A 21,198-nucleotide genomic window follows, 5' to 3' on the forward strand; every position below is an offset into this window, starting at 1 on the left:
GTTCTGAACTTTTGGAAGGCGGGAGGGAGTTACCCTCCCGGCCGTATTTATTAAAATATGAAACAAAATTAAAACATTAAAATAAAAGTTTCATATCATGTACAATTTTCATTTATTACATTTCGATGAAGACATGTTCATTGGCTAACCTTAACAAATCTCTAGTACAAAGGTTTTCCTAGCCGAGTCTAACATCCTGCAAATGCATACTTTCTAAATTAAAATTGTACATCCTAGCATTACGGGCCAACGGCAAGGTCGCAACCGGTGTCAGATCCCTACTACCAAAACTCTCGCCCTCACGGTGTGAGTGGCGGCCGCGCAGAGGACTGTACCCTATGTGCCAACTCCAATTTCCCTTGTCTTGTTGGGGGCCCCCCATTTTAACTCGACGCCATCTTAAAGGTCGTCCGAGGACCCGTGTGAGGTGTCTGTAAGAAGGCAGCGTGGACTCCCCCTCCCACCCCACACTGTCTATTACATCCGCCGTCGCGGATATCCGGGCCCTGGGAAATTCGTAGGAGGGGCATATAGCCGCCTCCTCCCCTGGAAGGGGCCTATGGCCGTCTTCCCCTAGGCGACCCATACTTAGTGGGTGCCGCCTCCCCGTGGGAGGGGCCAATGTCCGCCTCCCCCCGGGCGCTCCCATCCATAGTGGGTGGCGCCCCCCTCTAGGGACCTTGAAATTACTGCTCACCGATCATGACCTTACCGCCACAGGCCGGATAGTTGACCGGCTATCCGGCCCCCCCACAAACTCCTCCTAAAGGTCATGTTTTCTTAAACCCCTTAGCCATGCTATGAAGTCTCCTATGAGTAAGACATTCCCCTCCCGGGACAAGTGAACCCCATCATCGAGATACATGTGATCCCCCCAAATACACCCATGCGGAATACTGTGCAACTGCGCCGAGCGAAACAACCTACCAATTTTGTTGTTGACCTTTTTCACTGAATGGTTCAGTGCTGACACCGAGAGGCCCCCCCCCCACACCTTCCTGGGAATCATGTGGGACCATGCTATCGTGCACCCCGGGATCCTTCTCGCCAGCCAGCTAACGGTAGACAAAACTCGCTCGAGTAGTACTCGCCTACCGAGTGTCACCATGTCATTGCCCCCCAGGTGTACTATGATTACAGATGGCGGTGACCTCTGCCGCTCTAAGAGTTCCTCGACAAAAGATTCAAACTGGTCAATACAGAGCCCGCCCCTTCCGTGGAAGGTCACTCTGTACCCGTATTCCCCAGCTGCGCGAGTCGCGTCACCTGCTTTGAATACGTCCCCGGCCCGCCTCACGTAAGAGTGGCCCACGACCCACACCACTCTCTCCTCAGCCGGTGATCTCTGACCGCTGGTCCCCTGGTGCCGGGTCGACTGCAAATTCCGCCCCGCATAACATGCTCGCGAAACTGTAAATTAAACAGAAGACAAGAAGCGTGAGTGCATGTAACTTGACTTCACAACATGTGCAATCGCACATACCTTTTAAAACAATTCGAGGACCATCGTCCCAACTGTTTCACCTCTTCAACACTCTGACCCCTGGCTGTAGCCTCAGTAGCAGCCCCTATCCTAAAGGAGTGGGTCCCAAAATCGCACGGGTCCAAGCCCGCCGCTGCGATTGCCATTGTTAGCACCCTCTGAAACTGAAACCTCGTGAGTGGGGTGGCATCAATGTGTCTCAGCAGGCTCCCCCCCATGTATCCGCCCTTCACGCCAAATATTCCTCAACGCACTTTACCGGGTACATGGGGGACCCTCGCATGCGCTGGACGACGATACTGTCTCCCATAGCTCTCTGGTCAGTCTTGGACTTGGCTATTGTGACTACCATTGAATCACCCCTAATCAGGATGTGATCCCGACACAGACCTCCCTCCACATCTTTCTTATTCTTTGCGACCAGTTTGCTCACCCGCATAGCCCCATGGAACGCTAATGCGAAAGCGGCCCGGAACAGTACTGCTTCGAAATGGGAGGAACATGTCGTGGGTAGTATCAACATGAGCAGGGACAACCTTTCTAACCCAATCGGGCGCCTCTCGTCTGCTCTACGACCTTCCAGGCGTTGCCAGCCACGAAGGGTTTTCTTTACCAAAAAGGACGATTTAGGGTCCTTGATGCCATGCGCCTGCGCCATGAATGAAATGGCAGCCCGGTGCCTATTGGCCGTTGCTACTGATCGGCCTTCCCTGTGTAATGCTACCAGAAACTTTAGGAAGCAATCCTCCTGACCCCATTTCTCCTCCCCTGCCGGACCCAAAAATGCACAATAGGAACGAAACGCTCCTTCGTATGCCTTCCTCGTCCTGGGGGCTAAGCTTGCTGCCACGAGGTCTTGTAATCCGGGGCACCGAGTAGCCAGAGTGCTTCGGGAAATGGTGCCGCCGCTAGGTCCGCAGAAGGTAGATAACCCCTGAAAGCCTGCATATGTGAACGAGACAGTGCATCAGCAGCCTGATTCAGTACACCCGGCACATGTTTCGCCCTGAATTGCACATTCAGTCTCATGCAAAGTAGTACAATTTCCTTCAACAATCTCAATATCCACTTGCAGCGTGCTGCCTGATTATTTATACATTCAACAACAGTCATATTGTCGGACCAAAATACCACAGAGCAATCTCTGAACTCGTCCGGCCATGCCATCAGAGCCACAAAAATGGGGAATAGCTCGAGGAACCCAATGTTATTTGTGAGACCGCTGGTGTGCCACCACGTCGGCCATGTTTGCGCCGACCATCGATTACCAAAGATTGCGCCAAATCCCACGCTCCCCGCCGAGTCGGTCCACAAACCTAGCTCGTCCGAAGACGCAGGTGGCTTGTTCCATACCACTCGACCGTTGAAGTCCGCCAGAAATGCCAACCATATGCGCATGTCCTGGAGAACCTCCGTAGACAGTCTCGTGCGGTGGTGTCCTTCCTTGAGACCAACCATAGCTTGTGCAATAGAGCGGGAAAAGGGGCGGGCCATTGGTATCACTCTTAGGGCAAAGTTAAGCTGACCCACTGCTTGTTGTAACTGATGGAGGGTAACTTTCTCCTTACTAAGGCACAGTTCCAGGGAAGCCCTGAATTTCGCTACTTTTCCTACTGGCAAACGGAAACATCCCTCCACAGAATCGAGTTCAATTCCCAGAAGCTCCAGTGAAGTAGATGGTCCCACCGTCTTACCTGGTGCCAATGGCACTCCGAATTCCTTCATGAGGATGCAAAACTCCTGTAGTGCCTGCGCACATTTTGTGTCGCCGACTGCCCCCAAGAACAGAAAATCATCTAAGTAATGCATAACATGGCTATGGCCAGTGGCTTCGGTGAATGCCCATTCCAAAAAACAGCTGAATTTCTCAAAATAAGCACAAGAGATGGAGTAACCCATTGGCATACATCTATCCATGTAGTAACATCCCTGGAACACAAAGCCTAACAGACGCTGATCCCGTGGGTGTACCGGGAGCAACCGGAACGCCAACTCGATATCTGACTTCGCCATCAGCGCTCCGGGCCCCAGGTGATTCAACATGGTGATGGCATCATCGAAGGATGCGTACCGCACCGAACAAACTCCCGGGTCAATCGCATCGTTCACCGAGAGACCCCTCGGAGCCGACAAGTTGTGGATCAGCCTAAATTCCCCCGGGTCTTTCTTGGGAACCACTCCTAACGGGGAACAGATGAAATCAGGTACTGGCGGGTGCCTATATGGGCCAGCAACCCGGCCAAGGGCAACCTCTTTTGCAATCTTCCTCTCCACCACCGCTGGATTATGCTGAGCCGACAGTTGGTTTCTACAAAGTGGCTCCCCACGAAAATCCCCCGCCGGGATGTGGAAACCATATAAGAATCCATTCCTCAACACCCCAGCGGAGACATGATCAGGGTATTCGTTTAGCCAGGGGATCATTGCCATGATATCAACAGGGGTAGGTAGCTGTACACAGTGGTCCCCCTCAGTCTTGTTTGGACCCCCCTCTACCACCGACCCACTATTCTTGGATCTGCATAAACTCTCGGGGTGCGAGGAATTCCCGCAACCTGCACACGCATGTCTGAACTTACATGTCCCTTGTGGCCTGGTGCAATTGCCCCTGTTAAAATTCCAACAGACCCCTCTCTTACCCCCGTTCCCACCAGTCCTCGCTTGGTGGTCGCCACCGGGGCCCGCTCGAAAGGGCACCGCGGGCTGTTGGCGGGAAGGCCCCGACCCATTCCCGCCTAGCGAGGACGACTTCGTCGCGCCCGGCAGGAGCTGCTTCTGTCAAGAAATCGAGTCGAGACAATCCCACATCAGAGATGAATCGTACTCCTTGGCCTTACGGAACTTCATATCGTAACCCATCCACTCATTGCCCTCATACGTTTCATAAAAATCCATTATTCGTGCCTGATAGCAAGACAATTCGGGCAACACCTCGGGCTTACGTTCCCCCATAATTGCAGTAAACATCGCAAAGGCCTTGGCCCAATTTGTGTTTGTCTCATCAACCCTGAATCCCGACATTTTTGCTCGCCATACACTCGGGTGCCACAAATCTTTCTGCGTTTTAGCATACTCCATCTCGCGATGGTCAGTCAGCAGAGAAAACATATTTACATACTTATCAGCCCATATCAATTCTTTCGTGGCCAACGGTATATGTTGGACCACCCTCTCCCGTCTTGAGGGCAAAGAGCCCTCCCTCGCCATTGGCAATGCCTGCTTACCCGGCTCCGTTGTCGTTCCCGCTGTTTTCTCGACGCCAGCTGCCGGTCCTTCCAAGGTCACCTGTGTGGGGACAAGAGGGAGATTCGCCTTTGCGGCAGCTCGCGACTGCCGCAACTGCTCCATTAGTAACTTGGCCTCTTCGGCCGTGTCTTCAGGTGCCGTAGCACCCCCTGTTTTTCTGCCGAGCCATGCGGCCAACTGGGCGGCTAATTCCGGAGGCATGTCCTCCTCGTTGGCGGGCGTAACAACAACCGGAATCCGCTGACCCGCGTCCGGGATTGGTACCGGGGACTCGACTGGAATGGCCGGGTTTGCCGGGGGTACTTCGAGGACCGGGACCTCCCCCCCTGCCGCCCTATTCCTGACCCGTTTAACCCTACCCGTGGGGACAACTCCCGGCAATGCCGGGCCTATTACCTTCTTTGGTTTACCCGTATTGTTCATTGCAGCCATCTGCTTCTTCATGTTTGCCATATCTCGGCCAAGCGCCGGGACCATACCGACGTTTCGTTCGATCTTCGCCATTCTGCTCACCAGCATGCGAAGCATCTGGTCATTCCCGGACTTCTTTCCTGCCTTCTTGCCAGACATCGTTTTCCGAATGTTCGATCCCAGTTGATCAACACGGTCCTGGATCTTTAGCCTCGAAGTCGCTGAAAGAGAAACACAAGAATTACAAGTTCTCAAAATTGCTCCTTGTTCCGTCGAGGGCTCACGTGCAACGAGTGGGTGCAGCTTCCAAGCACAGGAACAAGAGGATGCTTCTTCGGATTCCCGCTCTCTTTATTCCTCTTCGGGAGGGCGTGAACCCTCCGCTGGTACGCCTACTGGGCGTGGCCATCGGTGTAGGTGTCTAGGACAACCCCTCTTGGGCGGGAAAAAAGGCGCGCCCCGGCTACGCCGCTTCGGGCATACCAGCCGTGACACGCCCCCTGCCCAAAATGGTTTCCCGGGAGGATCCGGGCCCCCAACCATACGTTCGGGGGGACCGAGTGGTCGCCCCTTTCCAGTCTCACTGTCCTCTCAAGGTGTCTATAATGAAACTTGGCTAAAATAACTATTAAAACTATTCCTTCTACCAAACCTCCAGTACCAATAAATCCAATGCAATATTTTAAGCAAATGTCCTTGGGGCATATTACAAGCTGTTTCTAGCACTAGATTGTTACTACAAATGTACAACATAATGCTATTCACTTACTTGCAGAGGTTTTGCAGAGGCCTCCAAATAAGGGGGTCATAATGATGGCCGCCATCAAACCGCAAATTTCCCCTGGCCACATTACGAAGGCGGGGGGGATCCAGTCTGCGACCGTGGCGGACCAGTTGCTTGGCGGAGCGGTCTGCAAGCATTAAATGGTTGCTGTGCCTAGCAGGCACCGTCCACCATATTATGATACAGGCTGTGAGACAGCCTTTCCATGACGCCGACACTGTCATGAAAAGGCTGGTGGAGGTCCTGTTCGGGGGCCCGTTGCAGGCCCACAATGGGGGTTGTGGGGGTGTATGTGCACTGTTGGGTACCCATGGTACTTCCCCCCCCTCCATATACCAATAACATAAAATCTTTTAAAAAACATTCTATTACAAATTAAAACAAACTATTTTACAATCCTTAAATTTAAATTCCCCACTCCATTGAGTGCAGAAGTAAGGAAAGTGTTGGATAGTGGAGGGGTAAAAATGACTATTCCTACTCCAATCAGTGCAACAATAGGGAAGGTGTTGCATAGCGAAGGGGTAGAAATTACTATTCCCACTCCAATGAGTGCAACTGTAGGGAAAGTGTTGGAGAGCGGAGGGGTAAAAATTACTATTCCCACTGCAGTTAGTGCAACAGTAGGGAAAGTGTTGGATAGCGGAGGGGTAACATTTACTATTCCCACTCCAGTGAGTGCAACAGTAAGGAAAGTGTTGGATAGCAGAGGGATAAAATGTACTATTCCCTCTCCAGTCAGTGCATCAATAGAGAAAGTGTTAGATTTAGATTTTGGAGAGGTAAAATTTACTATTCCCACTCCAGCAAGTGCGTCAATAGGGAAAGTGTTGGATTGCAGAGGGGTAAAATTGACGAGTCTCACTCCAGTCAGTTCAAAATTAAAAACAATATATATATATATTAGGCTAACTTCAGTTTAGCCAACGTAGGCTTATTACACAGAATAGTAGATCGCAAGGATTTATGACGGGAATCAGTGGCTGAAAAAGTAATCCATGCTGATGATATTGGTTATATTGCTGCTAGTTATGCCTGTCATAAACATGATTGAAGGTTGTAACATATTATTATACGTATTTGTACATTTGCACATGACCTGAGTCACGTATATTTAGGATATTGTATGCTTTTATTACAGTTTTTACGAGCATCTTTTGTATCAAACAACAATGAAATGATTTTATCATTGGTCATTATGTAGTGTGAAATGAACTTTACGCAAAAAACCTTTTTTTAAATCCCCAATAGCGATCTTTTTATATGTACATAGTCTGTTGTCAGTGGTATTTGACCTCTATTTGTTTAACCAATTGTAAACCATGTCAAATTGGTATTTGCACTTTAAATAGTAACCCCTCCCAAGCTGGCGTCATGTGACCAAGGCGTCTGGGCTGGCCGAAACGTTATGCTGGCAGCGCGAGCTTCACTAACAATAAATCACTAATTGCTCACTTGCAACCTTGGGTCGGCTCCTCTTTCCTACATCGTCGGTAAGCTCCGAGCAACTGGGAGTTCTTTGATGTGGACAGAGTGTTTGCATATATGTATAAATATGTTAACATTTTAAATACCAATATATTAAATAAAAAAATAAAAACTATTATTATGTTAAATACATATCACAAATACCTACACATATTTTATTAGATAAATATTTTTATTTAGAAATTATTATTCAAAAAAACATTAATTATTACATAAATTTAGCCAATTTAGTTCCTCTCTATAACACCACACAAATGACAACCCACATCAAAAATAAAAAAAATATTTGCATAATTAACATAATTAATTATCAATTAAACAAATATTATTAATTGAAAAAACAAATTAAAACACATACAATTTAATTAACTTCCCACCATTTAAACCTTTAATTCCCACAGCCCACACCTAAAATGAAGTTCTAAAAAATTAATTTCACAATAAAAAAATCAAATAAATAACTAATAGTATTTAACAACTAATTATAAAGTAAGTAAAATTAATTTACACCCCGCCATTCACCCCTATAAACCCAAAACCCACACACACAAAACAAATAATTAAACAATTACCCTAAATAATTATCAAATAATTAATTTTAATTATCAATTAATAACTAATAAAACATAGAATACTGCACCCCTAAAAACCCCACAACCTGCAACTAAAATGAATTACACAATTTCCACATTTAATTATCAATTAATTCATATGAATTAACAACAAATTATTAATTAATAATAAATGACTTCCCACTCTTTACCCCTAAAAACCCCACAATGTGCAACTAAAATTATTTACACAATTTCCATATTTATTTGTCAATTAATTAATATTATTTAACAACTAAGTATTAATTAATTAGTAATAAATTACTTCCCACCCTTTACCCCTAAAACCAAACAACCCGCACCTAAAATTTACCCCAAAAAATTCAAAACACAATTAACATTAAAACATCCCAATTAAATGAATATTAATAAATAAAAAAATTCATTAATGTATTATAATCAAATTACTTCCCACCCTATTCCTCTATAAACCCAAAACCCGTTACAGAACTAAAAAACTCAAAGCGTAATAAAAATAAAAATAATTACTAAAAAAAATGAAACACATATTAAAAAAAATAGGCAATACCTATGCAAAAAATACATCACATACATTAAAAATATATACTAAAATAGATAACACTGATTAAAAAAATTATATTTAAAACAACTATATTTTTGCAAACGATATTAATGACTTCAATATCTTTAAAATCGCTATTTCCTACCTTCAAGTCGATATTCTTGACCACAATATTCTTGCTGTCGATATTTCTGTGTCCTGACATTTAAAACTCCATATTAGTGTAAGTTGACATTTCCAACTCAATATTTTGACTGAATACCTTATAATGCATATATACAATTAACTTATAGCAAAATGTAACTTAAAAATATTTATACCCATTTTTTGGGAGATAAATCAACCTTTTTACTTTTCCCTATACTTTACAATAGAGAGACTCTGTAGTCAGTTTGTAGACCCCTGTAGGTTAAAGTATAAGTAATTTTAACTAACAAAAATATTGCTTCCAGAATTCAATTTTCAAAAAAACAGTCCCATTGGGTCTAAGTTTTTTATTTTTAAATTATTTTTTATTAACAGTATTTGTGTAACTGATATGCAGTAAACACAAATATGTCAGACAATATCCTGACAACAATATACGGTACCATACCTCAGTGAAGGTCGACAGCTATAATCACTGAATACTTATAATTATTTTTGTTACCCAACTTTTTTTATCTGCTAGTTTTAATGCAATTTTTCTCAAAGCCACACCCAGCTTGCTCCAATAACAGTCACAGACCTTCAGATAATTAATTGCAATGAATATATTGCCTGTCTTAAGCAACCAGATGTCTTTCTCTAGAGGCCTTGGATATTCAGCTCCCTGAAATGTTCTTAAAACAGCATCTGTCAGGAAAACAAATACATGACTCCCAGTTGCTGAAAGACAACTCCCGTCATGTCAGGAATATTATTTTTGGTTTTTCAAAAACACAGTAAGGCTTTGCAATAAAAAATGTTTGACATGCCGGCACACTGAAAATGATTGCAGCTTCTCTGAAGGTAAAGAGACCTCCACCAGGGAGGCAACGATCTGTAAATATGGTGACAGGTAGTCCACACTAGCAGTGGAGTACATTCCTCCGCTTCCCGGTGGAACGGAGTACAGCCCTCTGCTTCCCTGCAGAATGGTGTACAGCCCAACAATGGCTAAATAAACCTCTTAGGACCCGATTACCAGTCTGGTGGTGCGGAAGCTGGACCGTCCACTGCCACACTGCCAAACCAGTGTGCACCCCACCTGCCTGATTATGACCTTTTCAGTTACTGGCAGGCAGTTCTTTGGCGTTCCCACATCAGTGCCTATGAATAGGCACCTCAATGGGAACGTCAAGGACACTAGCTACTTGGCATGGACTGGTGCAGTCCATGCTGTGCAGGTAATGGGGTGCATGCACACATGGGGTGCACAACTAGTCCCGCCTGTATGCACCCAGTGGCCCAGAGGCAATAGGGGGCCCTGGATGGGCCTCTTTGTTTCGTCTCCACCACAGTTTTCATGAAGGAGGAACTGCCATGGAAACTGTGGTCGAGAGGAATCTCGTAATATGGGGTCGATTTGGATGGCGGACCCCCGAGGTGGAGGGACCGTCCGCAGGGGCAGCAGCGGTTCCTCCATTGGAATTAGGATGTGACCGCCACCCTGGCGGTCACATCCTCTATATGTAACATTATGGCGGGTGCGGCTTTAAGCAGCACCCGCCACAAAGTGAAAAATGCATGTTTTCCTTTGACATGCACAACGTGGCGGGAACCCCGTGCCAAAGCAGGGGGGTACCATAGGTACCCCTATGTGCCCCCCCCCCCCCACCCCCAACACCTTGGGGGCCCACAAAGGGCCTCCAGAAGCAAAGGTCCACATGCTTTTTCACGGCGGAAAAGCCGCCACGGAAAAGCATTTTTCCGCACCCATCCTAATATGGCTGGCGGTGTCTTGCAGACACCGCCACCATATTGCGGTCCACACCCCGCGGATCAGCGGTGGACAGACCTGCTGTCCGCCGCTGATCCGACCGCCATCATAATCTGGTGGTGGGTGTTTTCTATGCCGCGGCGGTGAATCTCCGGACTTCCACCGGCCTTGAGGATGCAGATTCTCCGCCATCGTAATCGACCCCTATGTTTGGCATGACTGCAACAGACCGGCCTAGCATATTGCAGCCCCAAGACTGCCGCGTGTGGCGGTTGCAGCAGTGCAATTTCCGTCAGACTGCCCTAGTTGTAATAGGGCGGTCGGAAGACTGCCGCTGCCATGCCCCGTGAGTCAGGTGGTCCATGGACCACCAGACTCATAATCCGGCCCTAAGGGGCAGCTTTATTAGTTTTTAGTTCAACGCAGCATTCAAAGATACATCGCTTTGTTGCACAAGCAATAGGAAAGCCGCCCAGACCTGTATTTATTAAAAATGGCCTACTGCGGCTGTTCTCATCACCTCCAACGGTGCACAAACAGCTGCGTAGCACCACCCACACCCTTTGCACCATGTTTCAGAGGTGTGTGAGTGATGTATAGCATAGGGTTTGTACTGGAAGCATACCCTTCCAGTACAAAGTATACCTAGGCAAATTCTAATACATTCAACACATTTGCTATGGTCTGCACACTTGCAATGTGTGGAATGTTTGGAGAGTAAAAATATTTCTCCAAGTTAGCAGCTGCTTTAAGGAAGTATTATTTTGATAGATTGTGGTTTGTGTCTAAAACTATGGGAGTTTGCTGCAATGATCTGCCCTTTTCACACCCATGTAACACCCCCTTGACTCGAAGTGAAGCAGAGCAGCACAAACCACTATTACCTTTGAAGAAATGGCACTTTTTCTGGTGCAAAATACCATTTGTATTGAAAGATAATACCTTTTCAAGACTTGGCACTGGTTTGCTTCATCTTGAGTGATTTTCTGGCAGTGCAAGATGTTGGTAAATTTGCCCCTTCGTATTACCCTCCCAGCTTGTTTGGATGCAGCATCAGCTTCATGTATACAAGGTACGCAAGGACTTCTTAGGGTTCAATGCAAAGCTAATTGACTACACATATAGATGGCTTTATGAAGTATAACTTTTCAAAGGAGTGTGACTACTACTAAAAACACAATCATTGAAAATCAATCTGCAATATGCTTCTTTCCTTCAGCTTGGACAATCTGCTGCAGTGTGGCATCATCTATGCCGACAACCTGGTGGTGGTGGACAAGGAGAGCACGATGAGCGCTGAGGAAGATTACATGGCCGATGCTAAAACCATTGTGAACGTACAGACCATGTTCAGGTAAGCACACATTTTATTACAGGGAAAATTAAGATAAGATTAAATTCATATAGGAGGTCTTTGCACGAAGCAAATGCAAACTATTGGTAATAAATGTTCCTAATAAGTATATCAGCCAGGACAAAGGGGGTCATTAGGATGGTGGACGGACTTTGTCCCTCCGCCATCCTGTCGTGGGAAGGGACCGTCCGCCATAAGGGCATTGGTCCTGTGCGTCAAATTAGGGTGCACCCGCCACAGTGGCGGGTGCATCCCGCATTTTTAACATTGCAGCGGGCGGTGCTGAAAGCACTCCCTGCCGCAATGCTAAAAATGCATGTTGTGCGTTTCAAAGCACAACATGACAGGCACCACGCGGTGCCTGCGATGTTGTACTTTGAAACGCAGAGGGGTACCATAGGTACCTCCCATGTGCACCCCCCCCCCCCGTTACCCTGGGGGTAATGCTGCCGTGGAAAGGCATAGGACCACAGGCATCGTAATATGGTTGGCGGTGTCTCACAGACGCCGCCACCATATGTAAGCGCTTTTTCCGCCGGTGGAAAAGCGGCGGACGGTCTTGCCGTCCACCGCAGACCCCCCAGCCATCCTAATGTGGTGGGGGTCATTTGTGTCAGGATGGCGGATGGATTGCAGCCGCCAGGCCGGCGGTGGCTACTGCCAGCGCGGCGGAGGCAATCCGTCCGCCATCCTAATCGGCCCCAAAGTGTGGTTAATTAATGTCCCAGTTACATGTTCCACCTCCCCATTATAGTCCTGTTTCTGTAACCTGTTCTCATCTTTCCTACACACACCATGGTCCTCTATGGCTACATTCCAATGTTTCTGGTGCTGCTGCCTCTGTAGATGGTTTCTGTGAGGCTTCCTGCAGCTGGAATTCACTTCAGAAATATACAAAACCAAACAATGTCTACATCTTCATGGGTTGCATGTAATTTGATTCCTGGTGCTATCACTGGGTTTTGTTCCACATCATTGGAATACTGGGTATGAAGTAAATGGATTTAAGGGAAGAAATCCACTTGTTAATTGAGGAGTAAACCTAGTTTTCATTCCCCACGTGAACGCTCCTCTATTTATGTTATAAGAAAAACAGGGTAGGCCGGTAATATTCCTTATCGCTAATCAGCAAACATGATGCAAAACCACTGTCATGCGAATTACATTTTACAGCACAAAATTCATTATTGGGGTCAATATGGAGACATGAAAAGGGAAATAAATCTAGATGTTCAGAAGGCAAAGGGATGGCCTGCAGCTAAAAAATGAATGTCTGTGAAAAGTGTATCCTAAACATATGCACATAGGTATGTATACACACACAGTCGGCCTGTTTCACAAATGTAAATTTAGACCTGAGGTCTAACTTTAGTCTACGTTTAGATCTAAAGCCTAACTTTACACCTGCACTCTAACTTTACACCTTTAATCCATCTTTAGACTTGAAGTCTAAGTGCCAAACTCACAAAGGTAAAGTTAGACAAAAAGTCTAATTTTACTACTTTTCAGTATTTAGAAAGGTAAGGTACTACTAATAACTTTATTAGTAGTAATTGGCTTCGATTCAGCAGATAATACTCAATATCTGTTGTCCATGCAAGAAAAATATTTTAAAATGATGATACATGCACAGTGGGGACACAGCACGAGACACCTCAAGGGACTCGACTTTGAGATGCATATGAGTCTGGTTAGGAGAACATATGCCATTTTAAATATATTCACTTCCTAGGACTTCTTCAGATTATTGTTATGTTAATCATCACTAGGGGCTTGAGATTGGCAAATAAAAACCTGCTGACATAAATGCCAAGAAGGAGACATTGACGCCCTCAGACAGAACTTAGAACTTTTCGTAATTCACTTGTGGGGCACATTGTTCACAGCTCTGTCTACAGGGTTAGGGGCTGGAATGTGGGTCTATTGAGGAGTGGTCAGTGAAAATGTAGTGAACTCCCACAAACATTTTGATTGTCCTTTCCCACGCTGATAACGAAGTACAATTACTTCTGCAAAAAGCAGGAATAAGCGAGTTTTCAGTGTGGGAAAAAGAAGAGACCACCCGCATATTTCATGAGGATAGAGGTAACATGTTTTCTGAACCACTGCACAGGTACACAACACTCCAGAGAATTCTCTACCAACTGAACAATCACCAGCAGTGTGTTTCATGGGAGTGGAAATATATGAATTGCATTGAATTTGATTTCCATGCACAATGCTGGTATTTTTTGGGAATATGCTAAAAGGTGAACATCTACAAACTCCTAGGGGGAAGTCTATCATGCATAGCTTCCCAATTTTTTCTCAAGTTTTTTCAACTCAACTCCAATATAAGGATTCAAGCACCCTGAAAATAGAAAGTTGCTGAAAATACCTTAGTTCTCATTGCCAGGCTCATAAGGAAGCGAATAAATACATTTGTAGGAAGAGTAAGGCTTTACTGATGAAGACGTCACGGTATAGTTATCAGTATATCACTCACATATATATATTTTCTCTCTATTATCATAGTAAAAGTCTTTGAGAGCAGACTAGAATCCCTAATAAGGAGTATACATTTCAATAAACAAACAAAAGAGATATGTGCACTTATGGGTGCTTATGGCACATAAATACCTTTAGTGATCTGCACGAAAAACAATTGCCCCTCACGGGTAGAACAAACCTCAATAAAGTAGCTAAACAGAAATAAATACTTACTCGACCTGAGAAGATACCTGGAGACATCGCCACAACAAACTAGAGCCCCTAACTAGGACAACAAATTTTAATAAAGTTACAAAAGAGATATGAACAACTTACAGGACCTCAGAATACATAGAATCATCACCACAACAAGCTAGAGCCCTTAATCAGGAGAATGGTCTTCAATAAAATAACAAAATAGAGATGAGCACTTACACGACCTCAGAAGATACCTAGGACCATATGTACAATGAAGTGGCGGCGAGGCGCACTAGCCTTCCAGGCTTAACGCCTCTTTCCGCCACTTCTGAAACCCAAGGCTGCACCATATTTACAAGAATGTGGTGCAGCATTGCATTTCTCTCTGCGATGGCGCTAAGTTTATCAATTTAACGCCAACGCAAGCATCCTTGCAGCATAGTGCAAGGGTGTCTGCATGTAGGGGAGGATTGTTTATGCTTTAGGAAGGAGTCCCTTTCTGCGCATAAACAATCCTAAAATGCCATTCTGTCATTTTCATGTGTGCTGCTTCATGCAGCATACATTAAGTGACAAAATGGCATTTTTTATTAACCCCTTGCATGCGGCCACAATTCTGCACCTGTGCTGCAAAATTGCGAGTGGGCGGGTTCATGATGGCCTCCAGCTGTCATCAGCACACGAGCACCGCGGTGCATGACGGACGGGGGCCGTCATCAGCATGCAAGGGGTTAAAGATTGTTTATGTACAGGAAGGGACACCTTCCTGTACATAAACAAACCATGGCAATTTGGTTTTTCCGGTTGTGCTGCACAAGGCAGCACACATGGGAAAAGCAAAAACGAGAAGAAATAATGCATTTCTCCTGGTTTCACCAATTTAAGACTAGGATTTACCTGGTCTCTGCCTCCTATGTACGCCACTCTTGTACAAAGGGGGCAGCGTCAAAATGAATGTGTGTTGCGGTGGAATGCCCACCACATTACCTACTCCCACTCCTTTCACGCTAAGCATAGTGTGAAAAGGGGCCTTATGTGCAAGACTGCGTTAAGCCACGTTAAGTAGCTTAACGCTACCTTGGACATAAGGCGCAGCCCCTATCACCACCACAACGTTGGTAAATGTGACGTTGTGGTGGCAATAGAGGCTTGTACATATGCCCCCTAGATTCATCGCCACAACCAACTAGACTCCATAACAAGGAGAACGAACGTCAGCAAAGTGACAAAAGAAATGCATGCAGCTACAGGGCTCCTGTCAGCTTACAAAACCTGGTTCTATCTCAGGTGAATGGAGCAACATCTGGTGGTATATGCACCGGAGACGATCTCTCTCACTAATCCGTGAAACTTACACCTGGGTTGAAAATGAGGTGAAGCGAAGAGCGTCTTCAGCAGGTTCGCTGTCTGATCAGATAAATTTCTCCCTTTCGCAATTTGCTGAAGAATCTGCAAATCTATGGCACCGTTTCTGAGAGGGGTAGGGAAGAGGCAACACTATTTAATAAAGTTCACACTATAAGGATACTAAGGTGATCAGGGTGATCTTTTTGCAGATTGGAGAATTACGTCTATGAGAAATATACAATACTTCACCTCAACCCTACGTCATTACTTCACAATGCAATGTGGCAATTCCTGTATTTCCTGCTAGCAAACTACTTGCAAGTCTCTCTTTTCTATTGCATTATATGTTATCACTATCTGTTCTGTGCAACGAATATCAGGAAAACATTTCCTAAGAATAATCTTATGACACATGCAGAACAAAGAATAAGACATCCATGTCCAGATTCACTAGGGTTCACACAATGCAGCACTGCACTACGCAAACTGTATACAATTGAGCAGTGCGACATTTGTTAGGAGTTGCAAGTCAATTATGTCATCAAACAAAAAATGTCTGCTTGCCACAGAAGTAGGCTTTGAAGTTTGGTGCAAGGATGGGACACCTGCCTAGGGTGACATTTGTATTTTGGAAAAAAAACTCCTGTACAAATTAATGTACAGCAACAACTGGCAAAGGAAAAGGTGCATAAAATGTGAAATGTGTGGTAGTTATGATATCGTACACTTAGGAATATCACACAATATTATACTTGTTGTGTTTGTACCTGTTATAATGTTTCTCTAACATTTCACACAGTCAGGTCATGCTATTTTAGTAGTTCCCAAGTCATGCTATTTTGGTAGATCCCAAGTCATGCTATTTTAGTAGTTCCCAAGTCATGCTATTTTGGTAGATCCCAAGTCATGCTATTTTGGTAGATCCCAAGTCATGCTATTTTGGTAAATCCCAAGTCATGCTATTTTAGTAGATCCTAAGTTGTGTTATTTTAGTAGATTCCATGTTATGCTACTTTAGTAGATTGAGCTTTGCGGAAAACACATCAATGTTTTGGCTGATACGCGTTTTAGTGGCCGGAAGTTGTGCAGCAAAGCTGGTTATGAAGCTATCTATTGTGGAACAGTGCTTAATGCTGCATGAGCGCCTGTGCTAAATAACAGTAAACGAGGGCCTAAATCTCTTCTATTGCCTTCCAGGTTATTCCCAAGTCTAAGTATCATCACCGAGCTCACCCATCCATCCAACATGAGGTTCATGCAGTTCAGAGCCAAAGACTGCTACTCCTTCGCCCTTTCCAAGCTGGAGAAGGTAAGACCTCTCTCTCAGATATTGTCATGGTCATGGGATTTATTAATGTTTTGGGATGAGACTGAGGTCAATGGCATTCAACCTCGTATTGTCCTTTATGGCAAATGAGCACTATGGTTCAGTGATGAATGATATCTTCATACTCCAATATCCAGTTGATATGCAGTTTCCCATTCCTTTGGCTCACGGGATGCATCAAAAGCCAGTGGGATGGTGGTTGAGAATGGTGACTTAAGTTCAGCCAAGCAAATTTGCAAAAACAGACAGAATATTAGTTGCCCCACATATTCAGCATTTAAAAAGAATTATGATTAATATAATGGCATCTAAGCTAAAGTGAATTTTATGTTATATAGATGTCGGGCCTATATAAAAATTGTTGGGCCTATTAACTAACTGCATTTTATAGTACTTTAGTAGCACTAAAATAGTACTACTAAAGTACTACAAAATTCTATTCACAAACCTGCAAATATAAATCTCCACCTTCACCTCTCCAATATTTTCTATGGGGAGATCTGCACACATGGACGTTTGCTACTTAGGGCCTAATTTGGATGTCTGTCGGAGTTCTCTCCGACCGACATCCCTGCAGTTTCGGAACTGACCGACCACAGGTCGGTGGTCTGAAACCACAATTACGATGGGGCCGCACATGGTGCGGTCGCAGACTCCCATTTACCTATGGAAGCTTGTGCGTCGGAAACCGGCAGCAGCATAAGCTCCCATAGAGAAATGGGAGTTACTGTAAAACCCTGGTGCCTGCCACACGGTGCAGGGATTTACAGGGGGGGCACCATTGGTGCCCCTTGGCCCCCAACCCTCGGCTGCGAAAGAAGGGGGCCCTTCCAGGGGCCCCCAAAGTCGCTTTCTGACTGCCTTTCCATGGCGAAAAATCGGACAAGGAAAGCCTGTCAGATTACGACATCATAATCCCAATGGTGGAAACGCTGTCCATATGGGATTATGTGGTGGTTCTGACTGGCTGACGGGCTCCTTGAGCCCATCCAAAGCCAGCCGAATTGAAATTGTAATACAGTGGTCGGATTTGAAACCTTGGATGTCGGTCAAAGGGACACGCTGGAGTAGCTGGAAAAAGGAATATTTACTACAAGTTGGCAGGGGATTAGGTAGGAGTATGGAGGGGTTTAGGCAGGGTTCCAGAGGAGTTTAAGAACGGACACAAAGCTACACACAAAAAAGTAAGCCTACTGCTATTCTCAAACTGTACTTTCAACGTTACTAAAGCCCAGCACCACACACAGCTAATCACTGGCACTCTAGCACCCTCCCAGAGAAATAATGGATGGTTGGACTAAAAATAAAACCAAACAGGAAATAATCTTAAATGAAATATAAATAATGATGCTTTAATATTAAAAAGTACCTACAAATAAAACATATTTCTTATTTATATATAAATATTTAACAACATTTTTAATTTATAAAATAATGTATCACTAATCTTTAATAATCTATAATTATGATACCTTCAATTCAATCTGTACATAATTTTTAATAATTATTAATGTATAATAAAAAAGGAATGGTAATTATTTTTCTATTTACACTTCGGAAATATTATTTTTATTAATTTAATTTTTTTTTAATAATCAATTATTTAAATCAAATTTAAGTTATGAGTGCTATAGCATTTATTTTACATTTTGTTCTGAATTGAAATACACATACAAAATGATTCACATTAATATTTAACCTAAAATATGTTTACTATTTTTAAAATGAAATATACTTTTTCTCATTGACCTATACTTTACCACAGTTGAGGTGGAGATTTCCCTTTGGTAAAGTATAGGGAAAATACAAACATTTGCTAAACTTTATAATTAATTAGGAAAAATGTTTTATGTTTAAACTAATGCAAATTATTTTATATATTTATTTAATAGAAAAACAAAATGAAAAGTTATAGAACTGTAAAGTTCATTTTGGATTATATTTTTCATTAATTAAAATATATTAAATTCAATTATTTTTTTCTGAAGTTTAAATGACAAAAAAGAAATTTCACCTAAAGTGGAAAATATTTTAGCATGCATTACAAATTATCAAAAGTGATGTATTGAGTTAACTAAAAGTAGTTTCATTATATGGTATTAAATATAGATTATAATAATATATACATTCATAAAGGATTGATAGAATATTTTTTTATTAAAATAATGAGTATGTTTTATTTTTAGATATTTTGCTAACATTGTATTTTTTTATTTATATTTGTCACAATTTTAAACAATTTAATTTAATGTAACACTATTTCCTATGGGCTTTTATTGTAAATCACTAACTCCATTACTTTCTATAGGAGGGCATTGCAATACTAGTGGTTTCCCTTTTGTGGAGATGGACTTACAACTGTTTCTTTTTCAGGAGTAGCAACCTGAATCTGTAAATGTAGCTCTACCCATTATTTAAGGGGGTAGAGACATGTAAGTGTACACTTTCGAATGACTTTACACTCAAATTTGTTGAATTGCCCAAAGTACTAAAGTTTCTAAAAAGTGTAAGAGTAAATGCTCATGTGTAACTTATTCACAAGTGTTAGTTACCTTTATGAATAGTCCCCATAGCATATACTGTTGCCACCAATCATTACTGAGCATTGAGTTCATGACACCCAATGGTAAGAGAGAAAGGATACAGAATTAAGAAAAGGAACAAGCTTGGAATGAGACATTTAACAACTTTGGGTTTTCAGAAGAAATAGAGGTCGATCCGCCCGCCATCCTCACTGCAAAGACACCCCGCCATATTATGATGGATGGGGTGTCCGCTTTTCCCTCGGTCGACTCGTTGACTGGCGGAAACCGGGTTTAATATGGTGGCGGGGTCTATTACGATGCAGTCTGTGATCAGCCTTTCCATGGCTGCATTGCCGCCATGGAAAGGCTGGCGGTTCCTGCTGTTGGGGGCCCGTTGCGGGCCCCCAGGGAGTTGGGGGGGGGTTGCACATGGGGTGTACCTATGGTACCCCTGCTGCGTTTGCATGTACAATGTGGCACATTGTGCATGTAAAAGCACAACATGTATTTTTTACATTGCGGTGGGTGCTGCTTGCTGCACCACCCGCCGCAATGTAAAATATACAGGATGTGCCCGCCACACTGGCAGGCGCATCATAATTCGTATGGTGGGACCGCTGCAACTATGGCCCCTCAGTCTTTGAGACTACCACAGTAGAGGTTACACTGACTGGAAACATAATAGCAATTGCTCTTTACTTTACTTAAGAAATCAGTTCAAATCTTATAGCGTAAATTAAATGAAAATAACTATTTATACACAAATGACAATTCATGATTATTATGTTTTGCATTTAATTGTGCACATACAACCTACATTATCTACGTATATAAATGTTGCTCATTTTGTTGTGAATACCTCAGTTTAACTTATGAAAGATCAAATACATCTAATGAATGTAATAATATACTCAAAGGCCGCAGGTCAGGGAATGGATTTATTATTTAAAGTTGTAATATTTAGACCATTAATTAGTAATTGTAGGAGTGGTATGAGTGTCTCTTGAAGTGTGCAACCCTTCGATCCTTAAAGGATGAACAGCAGACTTTCTTCAGTGATCTAAAACTGACTTAAAATTGTTCAGCACCAAGTTAATATTTTGCCCTGCTGCTGTTTGGCAGTGCTATTTATCTTCAGGTCTTTAGGAAGACCCAGCTGTGTAAATTCAAATGGTGAAACCAAAATGTGAATTGTAAACATCACAATACGTCTTTGCTAGATATTGATGACTTCATTCCCCCTCTACATTGTGGTGAATTTAGCTAATCCAAAATTGTAACCCCAACACAAAGAAAAGGGAAATATATATATTTTTAAATTACCGCAAAAAACAATTACAAACTGGAAAAAAATCAATTCTTTAGAAAACATTGATTCTTGGAAAAGAAAAGAATTCCAAAAGAATTGAATCAATAAAAAATCAATTCACTGTCTAAATTGTGGCATGTCTTCCTTGAGACTTTATATTGCATGCTGTGACCACATATGTGACTGATGTAAATGACTCTGAAAGAACCATTTCTCTTTATTG

At 43.6% G+C, this 21,198-nt stretch overlaps 1 protein-coding gene across 1 annotated transcript in view; it reads left to right on the plus strand.

Annotated features, from left to right (window-relative positions):
• Positions 1-21,198, plus strand: part of KCNT1 (potassium sodium-activated channel subfamily T member 1) — a 1,005,890-nt gene that overhangs the window by 902,604 nt on the left and 82,088 nt on the right. Inside the window, exons 22-23 of the mRNA XM_086920997.1 lie at positions 11,666-11,800; positions 17,012-17,123. Of these exons, the coding sequence (XP_086777123.1) occupies positions 11,666-11,800; positions 17,012-17,123 (247 nt within the window). The remainder of the gene's footprint in view (positions 1-11,665; positions 11,801-17,011; positions 17,124-21,198) is intronic.

The sequence above is a fragment of the Lissotriton vulgaris genome, chromosome 5, assembly GCF_964263255.1.
Source record: "Lissotriton vulgaris chromosome 5, aLisVul1.2, whole genome shotgun sequence".
NCBI lineage: Eukaryota > Metazoa > Chordata > Amphibia > Caudata > Salamandridae > Lissotriton > Lissotriton vulgaris.